This window comes from Globicephala melas, chromosome 3 (assembly GCF_963455315.2).
Source record: "Globicephala melas chromosome 3, mGloMel1.2, whole genome shotgun sequence".
In the NCBI taxonomy this organism is placed as follows: domain Eukaryota; kingdom Metazoa; phylum Chordata; class Mammalia; order Artiodactyla; family Delphinidae; genus Globicephala; species Globicephala melas.
The window spans coordinates 37,294,942-37,308,022 of record NC_083316.1 but is presented as its reverse complement, the minus strand read 5'-3'; the positions used below and the strand labels follow the sequence as shown (position 1 = coordinate 37,308,022).

The window sequence follows — 13,081 nt, the reverse complement described above, 5'->3', positions numbered from 1 at the left end:
CAGGGATTTTTTTAAGTGCGTATGTATATGTATATGTATATGAGTATGTATGTAAATTTACAAAGGCAGGTACCTCAGCGGAATCAATATCTGGAGTTAAGAATGCAAATCTGGGGGTTTCCCTGGTGGCACAGTGGTTGAGAGTCCGCCTGCCGATGCAGAAGACACGGGTTCGTGCCCTGGTCCAGGAAGATCCCACATGCCATGGAGCGGCTAGGCCCGTGAGCCATGACCGCTGAGCCTGCGCGTCCAGAGCCTGTGCTCTGCAACAGGAGAGGCCACAACAGTGAGAGGCCTGCGTACCGCAAAAAAAAAAAAAAAAAAAGAATGCAAATCTGCATTCCCAAAAGCCAGCCTCACCCCAAGTTTTATAAACAATCAAGTTTAAGTACTACTTGTTTAAATGAAATTAAATGTCTAAGTTTCAGCTATAAAATTATGTGGATCTAGTCTCATTCTGATATTTTTCTACGTCCTAAATTGAAGCCTGACACAGTCTCTTAATTTACAGGGCACGTGTTGCTTGAGTATCTATGACTTGCAAACGGTTGCCAAGCTTTCTGCCTCCAGATTCAATTGTTAATCAGGTCTGATCTTTTGCTATAAAGGTCTAAGATAAGACCTTTTGTACTATCCAAAGTTATGGGATTCTTTCTCCAAATGAAGAGTTAAACAGCAACTTCATACTTCCTTTAGAACTCAGCTCAAAAAAAATCCAAAAAATAGCATCACATTTTGTTTTCTTGCCTCATCACTGGCTTTTCTGGGGCTGCACCCAGTTACCTCTGAGCTCCTTCCATGCTTCCTCTCTATAACATCTCAGGTCTTTACAGGAAATGTTTACCTAAACAAATGCTTTCTACAGTCTGTCACACAGAGTAGGTACATTACAACCTAGTACATTATTTCCTTCCCCTTAAAGGATTTCTTCTTTTTGTTACTGTTACTATTGAATATAGCACAACAAAGTAACACGACGATTTCTCATACAGCCTAACAATGTTTTCTAATTTCCGTTTTTCCTTTCCTTACAGTATAAGCAAGTGGAACAATACATGTCATTCCATAAGTTACCAGCTGATATGCGTCAGAAGATACATGATTACTATGAACACAGATACCAAGGCAAAATCTTTGATGAGGAAAATATTCTCAATGAACTCAATGATCCTCTGAGAGAGGTAAGATTTATAGTCCTCAGTCTCCATGTACATGATCATTGTTTACTTTCTCCTTTCCTGGGAAATCCTCAATTCCATGTTTTGACACTACTTAAAAGAAAAATTAAAATTTAATGTTAAAACATCTTGTTTGTTGCCCTTATTTGCCCTTATGTTCTCCCATTTACAGGCACTTATGTTAAAAAAAAAGACTGGAAATTGTTCTAATTATGATTCTCAGGATATCATTTTATTTTCTGTATCCCTAGTTAGAAAGTCCCTTCTTGTGTCCCCATTGTCCATATCTTCCCAGTTTTCCACTCTCTCATCTCATGCTCACCAAACTGTTTCGTTAACTTCTTTTTGATTTCTACTTTCCTCCTATCTTCATTTTCCTTGTTCATCTCCTGGACCCTGATCACAGACTGACCTGACCGGTTATGAGTAATTCATTTCCTGTTACCTCACTAAAACACTTGGCAACATCAATAACCACCTCTTTGCCTTGCATCTCCTTTCCCTCCCTCCCTAGAAGTCTTCGCTCTGCCCACTAGAATGTACAGGTCACCCCTAGATCAAAGGAACATTCTCTTGAGTGTTTGTGTTTCTTACACTGTCTTTCTCTTTCTCCATTCTTTTACTACCAACCTTCTCGAAAGATTACTTTATAATTATTGCATTGCGGTTCAATCTCCACTTCTTTACCAAAATTGTTTCCTTGAAAATTATAAGTGAACATGTAATCTTCAACTCCTTTGTCCTTGAGCCATTGGTGGTTCCTTTAAACTCAATAAAACACATATCCTGAACCTCTTTTGGGAGCTTCTTTAACACTAAGCCATTACTGAGCCATTGGCTTTCATTTTGAATTTCTGAGTTTTATTCTCATATTTATTTCATCTCTGCAGTTCTATAAATTTGAGCTCCAAGTTCTTGCCATAACCTCTGTTTTCTTAAAAGCTACATGATATCCCCTTGCCATAGTAGGCTATGTGTTAGTCATTATCTTCCATCACTAAACCATGTATCCTTTGAAGTCTCTCTCTCTCTCTCTCTCTCTGTAAATGTTTTAGTTATTCCTTCGAGTCATTTGGAATGTAAAATTTTTGTCTTTTTAAAAAATCTTTCTTTGCTCTGCACATCCAGTCGATTACCAAATGCTGTCAATTCACTGTGACAACATATCTTACACCTATGCCCTTGTCTCCTTTCCCAAGTCCCTTACCCTAACCTAATTCCTCTCACATGGACTATTTGCAGTATCCCCTTAGTTTACCTTCCAACCTTTGGTCTGTTTTCTCTAACTACCATTTAAAGCAGCGATGCCAGATTAATCTTCTTTTATGTGTAAGAGCTAGTCATGTCTCTGCTCAGAAAGGTTCAGTCTTTACATTACAAATTAAATCAACTATAGCCTCCTTAGGCTCATATTCTAGCCCTTCTATGCTCTGATCCTTGCTGAATTTCCAGCTTTGTTTTTCCCTATTGCCATACACGTTCCAAAGTGGCCTATAGCCAAATTGTGCAACTTACTGTTTTGAAAAACCAATTCTCATTTCTCAACTTGCATCGTACATTTTCCAGATGTTTCTCATCTGTTGGCAAAGGTAATAAATAATATTTCTTTATTTATACCTCCTCTGATTGTCCAGACTCGATCTGGTCTCTCTTTCCCTAACCCCCAGTGCACTGAGTCCATAATGCTTGTGTGCTACTTTCCATTTTGTCTATTATCACAATTTTTCCACATTAGTTTCCTCCACTTTTGTCTTGAAAGTTCTTTAAGAGCAAAGACCATTTAATCTATATTTTAAATTTTTCTTGAAATTCCGACTACATGTAGCATATGTTAAAGAGTCAATAAATATTTCTATTTCAACTAACATCTTTACCATTTATAACTATCCCTAAGTATCTGCATCCATTAAAAGTTATTTGTATTTTTTTAAGCCTTAAGACATCAGTTAAGAGTTTTGGAAAGAGAAGGAGCTAAATATCTGCTATTGATTAGCTTATTTTCTCTAGAGTCCTCAATCAAATAAGAATGTACAGATATTTTTGCTTTGAGAAATAGAGTCAAAACTTCGTATTTTTTACACTACCAAATGTAAAATAGATAGCTAGTGGGAAGCAGCCGCATAGCACAGGGAGATCAGCTTGGTGTTTTGTGACCACCTAGAAGGTTGGGATAGGGAGGGTGGGAGGGAGACGCAAGAGGGAGGAGATATGGGGATATATGTATATGTATAGCTGATTCACTTTGTTATAAAGCAGAAACTAACACACCATTGTAAAACAATTATACTCCAATAAAGATGTTAAAAAAAAGTAATGTATCATTTAAAAAAATAATCTATCAGTATGCTTTGCTTTATCTCTCTGTAGGATTACAGAATTTATTTTAAATCCAAATTCTTTTCACTAAGAGGCAGAAGTTCAGGACACTAGAACCAAGTTGGGTTCTAAAGGTCCTGGGGGGATTCAAAGGCAGGGTAGGACAGACCATAGCATGGAGACAAAGGTAATTGAAGAGACAGTATCAGGGATTAAGATGGATCAATAGGCAGGAGGACACAGTAAAACTAAAAATTTATTTCAAAGAAGCAGAAAAGTAAGGATTCTAGCATAAAATGTCATTGAAGGAATACAGAAAGCCAATAGAAAAAGTGAACATAAAAATGAACCCTAAGAAGCTGCGTGCTTAAACGGGAAGCATTCCTCCCTGCTAAAAATGCTCAATGTAATGTAAAATCAGGATAACAAGAAAATGTTCTTAATCGTGTGTATGTTATTAACTGCTTTATCTTGCCATACTTTAATTTACTCTGATCTTCAGTGGAAAAAATTCCACTTTTCATTTTTATCCCCTTAAAGCCATCAATAGACATACCTCCAATTTTCTCAATTCCTACAACTATTCTGTCATTAAGTTAGACTGATTTTTTCCTTATATTTGCAAATGCCATAGTTCAGGGTCTCAGCATCTTTTACCTCAACTTCGGAAGTGCACTCACTGCTTTTCTTCCTGCTTTTGATGTCAATTAGCTCAAATGCATCCCATCTCAGGGCTACCATATTGATTGATATACAACACTAGTTTGACATTACTTTCTTCTCAGAGCCTAACCATGACCTCCTATCCCCTTCAAGAAAAAGTTCAAGCTGCTTGACATGGCACCTGAGATGCTCCCTGGTCTGCCTCCATCTTCATTTCTTTACATTCATGCTTCATCAACAGAAAATTGTTGATAATTTTCTGGTGGGGTGGGGAGAAATGTTGCTGATTGCGTCTTTGCCTTTCTTCATGCTACCCTCTCTATCTTCAATCCTTTCTACCCAGCTTACCTTCAGCTTTCCATCAAACAGTCTTACCAGGCAGAACCTTCATACGTTTTCCCTGACCATTGTCTATCACTGTATTTTCATTTGTCAGTTTACTGTTTGTCTCTTTCAAGACTGTGAGCTTCTTGAGGATAGAGACCATGCCATAATATCTCTGTATCTCTAATGACTAAGTATTTGATAGGAGCTCATTAAATATTTATTGGGTGAATGGTCTTTAACAGAATTATGAGTGAAAAACAGGGTAAGAATCATGGCTACTTAATAAGATTAGAGATCCTAGAAGTAGAAGCATGAAATGCTCAAACACTTAACACCTTAAAAAGGTGAAAACAATGTTCTCCATTTGTTCATCTGTTCTTCAGCTGTTGCTCTTCGGGCATCAGAGTCACACAAAAGCCTAAATTTAATGTGAATTAAGACTTTAGAGGAACAGGAAGAGTAGAATAGGAAAGTAAGCAAAGACATTGGCAGAGAGATAACAGAAGTCATTATTCAAAATGAAACCTAGATGTAAAACAGCCAGACATGTTTTATGCAGAAAAGTTCAGTAAGAACAGTGGGAAGTATGTCTTGCTCCCTATTAAATTGTAGTCTTATATACCTGCTATACTCAGGTCATAGTGGTAGATCACAAGAAATATTTTAAAAGTAGTAAAATACATCATTCCACCTTTCAAAAGCTGTCTTCCAATTTAGAAGATGAGGCGTTAATCTGTGCAAAGATGTATTTTGGTCCCTGTTGTGCCTCTAGTGTCCACAAAGTGCCTGGCACTTTGAAGTCACACAATAGAAGACACTGAATGATTGCTACAATAAATATAAAATGAATGAAACTAGGATACTTAGAAAGGGAAAGCTAGATTATTTGATATGTATTTTATAATAAAAGGTAAAAATGTAAGACTTGCATTGTGTGCACATACACACACCACATATAATTGTTAATCATATATTCAAGTTAGAGCCAACAACCATCTTATATTTTAACAAGACTTTTAACTTAAAATGCCTCATTGTCCAGAAGGCTCATTTTTAAGAAAGTATTTTGCATAATTTGAGGTGCTAATATACACTTAAGAACAGTGATTTCTGCTAACACAAGTCTGGGTACTCAGGGGTATACAAAAGTGAAGGGCAGGTCAAACTTCAGATTCTAAAAAACTTATGCAAAAAACCCATTGCTTTAAAATATAGAAAGAAAGTAAAATGCAATGCTTATGAAAATGAAAATTATTTACTCATAATCAATTAAATCTATAATCAATTAAATCTATATTATGCTATATCCAGGTTATTCCCCAGACTTTTTTCTCAATGTGTTTGAATATTTTTAAATATGAGAATCTCTAAGATGTAAAATGGCAGGAAGAATATCATTTGTATGACCTTTGAAAGCTCTTACCAAAAACTCATACCATGCGTATGCAAATTAGTTCAGCTAGTAGATATTTTGAAAGCACTACTTTATTGAAAGCATTTCTGTGCAGAAATTAGGTGATTTATCTTTTTCATAAATTGGACAAATTGCTGAAAAGCCTTCAACAAATACCTGACTCATTGTTCAAATCTCAGTACAAATGTTACCTGGGGCCTTCCGTGAGAAGTTCATCTAGATTAATTTCCTTGCAGTCATTCTCTATCACATCATCCTTGTTGCTGTGTACACATCACTCTGTTGCCTTGTTGTCCCTTTTTATTTATGTGTTAATTCTCCATTCTTGGAACTCGGGATCCAAGAAAGCAAGGACTTTGTCTTCCTTGATTTCCATGATAGCTCTACTCCCTAGATAGTACATATTTAATAACTACTTATTGGATAAATAAACAAAAGCAAATTTAAAAAGGATCTCAAAGAATCATTGATTATTAGGGCTTGGAGAGAGCATTTTGTAGACACAACAGAGATGCTGGCATGCATAAGAAAAGTGATGCCCAGAACTATGACGTACTGTGGCCACCGAACTTTCTTAGTATCACTTTAGATTGTACTATGGAGAATATGGTTTCTAATATATAACAAAAGGATGCTGGCATCTTTAGATTCCTCTGTGATTTTGTTTTGATATATACACTGTAAGCAAGAAGGACCTGTTTTGCATGTGGTTTTTTAAATTTTCTTTTAAACTTTCTCAAGGTTTATAAACATTAGTGATTTATTGCAAAGTAAACCTGGGGGGTGGGGGAATATTCCAATAGAGTACCATTACAAGAAGTATGTCAATGTTTTGTCCAATCTCTATAGTAATATCCATGGGATAGATAGAAAATAAATACTATTTTTCTTACATCGCTATGCCAGCTGTGCCTAGCATATTGTCGGTGGCTCATAAAACAAAAGTTGCTGGATCCCCTGTCCAAACCTAAGTAGTGAGCCACCTCAAGATGTAGAAGATTCAGTGTGGCAGATAAATCTGTGTGTTCTTCATCCTCGGACTAGACCATTTGACCCGAGCACTGACCCCACTGGCATTGTCAGCATTCTGAGAAGTGATTATAGAGTCATCTTAAAAAATGATCTTCGTTTCACTGTGAACTAATATACATGGACCAGAAAGTAAAGGAACAACAACAGTTTTCTGAGAAAAATACTTATGATGGTACTCAGAAACTTGGCATTTTAAATTAGAGCCACTATTATGTGATGCATGCATTATCTGTCATCTAGAATCTTCACTCTCTAGTTGCTCTGTGACTGTGTCTAATTAAAATTCTGAGTCTGCAAAGATGGGCTTCAGTGATCTCTAGAAACCTCCTCTCCTTCCCAGTTGTTACCTGCCCTGGCTTTCCCTCCTTTCCTTCTCCTTCCATCCACTTAAAATATGCTCCTGTTTTCCCCTGGCTGCTCAGAAGCCTTCAGTTTCATTGCTCTGAATAGTTTAAATTGCCTTTTTGATATTCTCAGTGCCATGAATATTTATATGTATACTTTCAAATCATGAGTGAAAACCTACTATGGAGGAACTATGAAGCATCATGGGTAAATCAAAAGGACACCAAGTCTAGCCTTATCATATGTCTCATTTCTTTGGCCCCAGTTCCACCAATCTCATTTTTTTTCCAATTTTTATTTTATATTGGAGTATAGTTGATTTACAATGTTGTGTTAGTTGCAGGTGTATAGCAAAGTGATTTAGTTATACATATACATATACAGATACTGTATCTATTCTTTTTCAGATTCTTTTCCCATATAGCTTATTAGAGTATTTAGTAGAGTTTCCTGTACTATACAGTAGGTCCTTGTTAATAATCTATTTTATATATAGTAGTGTGTATATGTTAACCCCAAACTCCTAATTTATCCCTCCCCGCCTTCCCCTCCTCGTAACCATAAGTTTATTTTCTATGTCTGTGGGTCTATTTCTGTTTTATAAATAAGTTCATCTGTATCCTTTTTTTTAGACTTCACATTTAAACAATGTCATATGATATTTGTCTTTGTCTGGCTTACTTCATTCAGTATAATAATCTCTGGATCCATGCATTTTGCTGCAAATGGCATTATTTCATTCTTTTTAATGGCTGAGTAATATTCCATTGTATATACGTATCACATCTTGTTTATCCATTCCTTTGTCAAAGGACATTTAGGTTGCTTCCATGTCTTGTCTATTGTAAATAGTGCTGCAATGAACTTTGGGGTGCATGTATCTTTTCGAAGTATGGTTTTCTCTGGGTATATGCCCAGGAGTGGCATTGCTGGATCATACGGTAGTTCTATTTTTAGTTTTTTAAGGAACCTCTACACTGATCTCCATAGTGCCACCAACCTCATTTAAGTGCAACTCCACAACTTAGTATCTGTACAACTTTGGCCTATTTCATAACTTGTACGTATTTCACTTCCCTCATCTTTAAATATGAATAATGATAAGTACCTCACAGAGTTGTTTTTAAATTAAATGAGAAAAAAATATTAAAAGTTTGAAAGTGCCTGGCATATAGTAAGTACACAGTAAAATTTGATTCTTGTTATAACTATGATTCAGTGAAGAATCAAAGATAGTCCCAGCCCTCATGGCTCTTACAACTTAGTGAGAGACAGAAATTTAATCAGCAATTATAACTGTGGGTAAGTGCTATGAGTGGGTCATTCAGAGGGTGTTAGGCCATACACCAGAGGGACACCGAGTCTAGCCTTATCATATGTCTCATTTCTTTGGGAATTTATTCAAACAATCTGCTAATAAACCCTTCCTCCATTTTAATAGCCAGCCTTCTGGAGACAGTGTCTTAGCATCAAAACTTGGCATTGAAATGTTAGGATCAGAAACAGATGACGCTTTAATAAAAGGAGGAGTATATTTAAAACTAGAAACTAATTAGAAAAATTCAGTGAGCCATACCCCTCTGCTCATGAGAGCCTGTTGGAATGTGTACAAAGTAAGGAGGTCTATTTTTATCATGATCAGATTTATACTGATTCGATTACAGCAAAATGTAAACTTAACAATCGAGAAAGAGGTTAATGCCCTTCTATGTCTGTCTCCAAAATTCAGAACTGATCTATTTTTAAACAATGGAGTGTGAAGAGCCATGGACTGAAAATAGGTACAGATCAGTGTCCCAGTAGAATATAGGGTGTCAGTATATTTCATTTTCACAGAACATGAATCGAGCTGAGAGTATAATACTGTCCTTCTGACCTTTAATTTGTGGAAAACACTGTTAGGGAAGAAATCATAATTTGCATGCATATTTATTTAGTACAATTCTGAATAATTTTTTTAAAGTACATGCTTGTTGATTTTTTAAATGTCTCCTAAAAATGTCTTTAGTTCAGATTAATTAAAATAAGCTAGAATCATAGTATTGCAAAGCTCTACAGGGATCTTATAAATTATCATATACACATATAAGAGTCACAGTAACCAAAGGCTAGGAAATTTATGTAAGTGGCCTGATCTTGGTTACATTACCAAGCAAAGAAATTGGGACTTTTCTCTCTTTTGGTCTAGAGCTTTCCCCCTGCATCCCTTGTTTCTAGAAAACAAACAGGCAAAAAACATTTATTGATTTCTTAATGTGTGCAAGATATTGATTTAAGTGTGGAAAGGTAAATTATAAAATGTGGTTTCCAGCCTCACAGTGCTTACTGTGTGCTTGTAGAGTCAAGATGGAAATACATGAAAAGAACTATGAAGAAAAAGGTAAAATACGTTACTAAAAATACAAGAAATGTAGGAAGTCACATATAATTAATTGCCAGAGAAAATCAGAGATTACACACTAAAATTCAAAATGGATTGAAGACAAATGTATGGTCCTGAAATCATAAAACTCCTAGAAGAAAGCGTAGGGAAAAAGCTTCTTAACATGGGTCTTGACAATGATTTTTTGGGTCTGATACCCAAAGCACAAGCAATAAAATAAAAAAACAAATAAGTGGGACTACGTCAAACTAAAAAGCTTCTGCAGTATGAAAGAAATGATCGACACAATAAAAAGACAACCTGTGGAATGGGAGAAAATATTTGCAATCCACACATCTGATAAGAGGTTAACATTCAAAATATATAAGCAACTCATATAACTCAATAGCAAGAAAACAAACAGTCCAATTATAAAAGGGCAAAGGATCTGAATAGACTTTTTTATTCCAAAAAAGACATTCAAATGGCCAGCAGATATATGGAAAGGTGCTCAATTTAACTGATCATTAGAGAAATGCAAGTCAAAACCACAATGAGATAGCACCTCACACCTGTTATCAAAGGACAAGATATAACAAGTGCTGGGGAGAATGTGGAGAATAGGGAATCAGGGAAACCAGAAGGGTCAGGGAGAAGACAGTTTGTGTCATTGAACAAGAACCACATTACTGGGCCTTTTCCTTGATTTTTCCTAACATTGCTTCACTACTTCCCCCCTCACCCAATATTTTTCTGGGAGGCAACGTTTATTTCTAGGACTTCAAAAATTAGTCCTATGATAATATTGCATAATTGTACTTATGAGGGCCCTGAAATAGGCAAATTCATAACAACAGAGAGTGAATAGGAGTTATCAAAGTTTTGAGAGGAAGGAGAAGGGGGGAGTTATAGTTTAAAGGCTACAGAACTTTTGTCAAGATCGATGAAAATGTTCTAGGTAGAGATAGATAATGGTGATAGTAATACAACATTGTGAATATTCTTGTGAATTGTACACTTGGGAATGGTTAAAACTATAAATATTGCTGTATATATTTTATAAAAATCTAAAAAAATCTTGTAAAAGAGCACCCAGTCTTATAACTCCAGTCCTGACTCAAGCCATTTCCATCTGCCTGTAGCTCTTGTCAACTAAATGCCCATGATACTTCACACTCAATACAAAAATAAAGCAAAATCCTTTTTCCTGTAACTAAATTTTTTATTTTATTTTATTTCACCCCAGACTGAAGAGCTCAGAAGTTGTTGCAGTGTGTTCATTGTGTTCCACACCTCCTCAGAGCGAGCCTGGCTGGCTCATGTATCTTACTCCTGCCACCGCCTTACTTTCAGAGCTGAGGTGCTGCTATGTCCTGACAGATACTCAGAGGGGGCAGCTTCATCTTTCCTGCCACACTTTGTCCAGCCTAACTTGCTATGTTAATTTGCTAGGGCTGTTATCACAAAATACCACAGTGGCTTAAACTCCAGAAATTTATTTTCTCACACTTCTGGGGGCTTGAAGCCCAAGATCAAGACGTTGACAGGTTTGGATTCTTCTGAGGCCTCTTTCCTTGGCTTGCAGATGGCCACCTTTCTTTTTGTGTGCCCAGCTTCCTCTTTTTATAAGGATAGCACTCAGATTGGATTAAGGCCCACCCTAACAGCTTCATTTTAACTTCATCCCCTCTTTGAAGGTCCTGTCTCCAAATTCAGGCACAGTCTGAGGTACTGGGAGTTAAGGTTTCAGCATATGAATTTTGAGGCATCACCATTCAGCCCATAATGCTTGTCAGCACATGCAGTGCTCCATACAAATCTAACTAACGTGACAGATAAATGAATGTTTAATGCATCTTAGAATGACTGCCTGGTTTTAGGGTGTGGCCTGATTTCCTCATGTCCATTGCACATGTACACATACTGTTATGCAGGGGTTATTTCTATTGCTGACCTGTTAATGATGGAAAGGAATTTATGTGGATTCTATTATAAAATTTCATATACAGGTTTTTATCAAATTCTCCAAATCACCTCTCAGAATTGTCTTCTAACTCACTGTACTATCTGCTGGTCCTGTTTTAATAATAATTTTTTAGTTTAGCTGTTTGATATATTTGCTGTATTTGACAGTCCAAATCAATCTGTTTATACCCTGTCAAGTAGGCGTCATTCCTATTCTGCAAATCACTCTTACACCTTGTTTACAGTTTGCAGGCCACTGGAGCTGCACTCTGCTGGTGGGTTTTGTTTGTTTCTTTGTTTGTTTGTTTTGCGGTATGTGGGCCTCTCACTGTTGTGGCCTCTCCCGCTGCGGAGCACAGGCTCCGGACGCACAGACTCAGCGGCCATGGCTCACGGGCCCAGCCGCTCCGCGGCATGTGGGATCTTCCCGGACCAGGGCACGAACCCGTGTCCCCTACATCGGCAGGTGGACTCTCAACCACTACGCCACCAGGGAAGCCCCTCTGCTGGTCTTTACACAAATCCTAAGTGAGCTTCAAACCTGGGATTCCAAAGTGGGGCAGAGATACTAAGTCACTAATGAACACTGTCATTGTCAATATACAATTTTTTGATTTAGGCTTTTTTGGTCTGTTTCTACATCTTTTCTTTCATGTACAATCAAATTTAGTGAATGCTAAGAGAATGTCATGTCATCTGCTGACATCCTGCATGATACCTAACAGAGTAACATGTTCCTGTATTCTAGGAAGGCAAAACAGTAGGAGTATGCTAAGACCAAATTAATTTCAAGCTTCATTTGCACTCATATTGTAAAGTTTAGATGTGATTTAATATCTCAAAACCAAATTAGATGGATGTGATAGCTGTAACTACAGAAAACATTTAAATTTTTGAATCTGTATCTCTCAAAATCCATCCTGTTTTGGTCTGTCCTTTACAAGCAGGCAGATTTCACTTAAGCCACTTAATCATAATTTGCCATTTCTATCTATTTCTAGATTTTAGGCTAATTACCTTTTAACTCATAATTTGAAGAGACTATGAATCTAGCAACTAATGCTACAGCTGAGTTTCAAAATAAGAAATCGCGAAAAATATTAAAGCTTGCCAATATTTAAGAGGCCATTTCAGACTATTTTTCTCTCTGTCTCTATTGGATTTTTCTTAATATAACTATGATTAACACAAGATGGAATATTGTGTGGCCATTAAAAAGAATGGCAATGAGGATCATATATCAAATAGAAAATATTTTATGTTATAAACGTGGGGGGAAAAGAAACAAATATTGAATGTATATTATGATTACAACTATGTTAAGGTGAATAAGAGATTATATTAAAAGAATACATAAACATATTAAATTACTTTCATTAAGGTGATGAAAATGTAGAGATTTTTTTCTTTTATATATTTCAAGGGATGTGTGTATATTCATTTTGTTTTTAAAGATTTTTAAAAATACAATTTGTGAAT

At 36.3% G+C, this 13,081-nt stretch overlaps 1 protein-coding gene across 1 annotated transcript in view; it reads left to right on the top strand.

The window, feature by feature from the left end:
- The window catches only part of HCN1 (hyperpolarization activated cyclic nucleotide gated potassium channel 1), a 432,442-nt gene that overhangs the window by 357,728 nt on the left and 61,633 nt on the right, over positions 1-13,081 (top strand). The window contains exon 5 of the mRNA XM_030881974.2: positions 1,035-1,181. Coding sequence (XP_030737834.1) covers positions 1,035-1,181 — 147 coding nt within the window. The remainder of the gene's footprint in view (positions 1-1,034; positions 1,182-13,081) is intronic.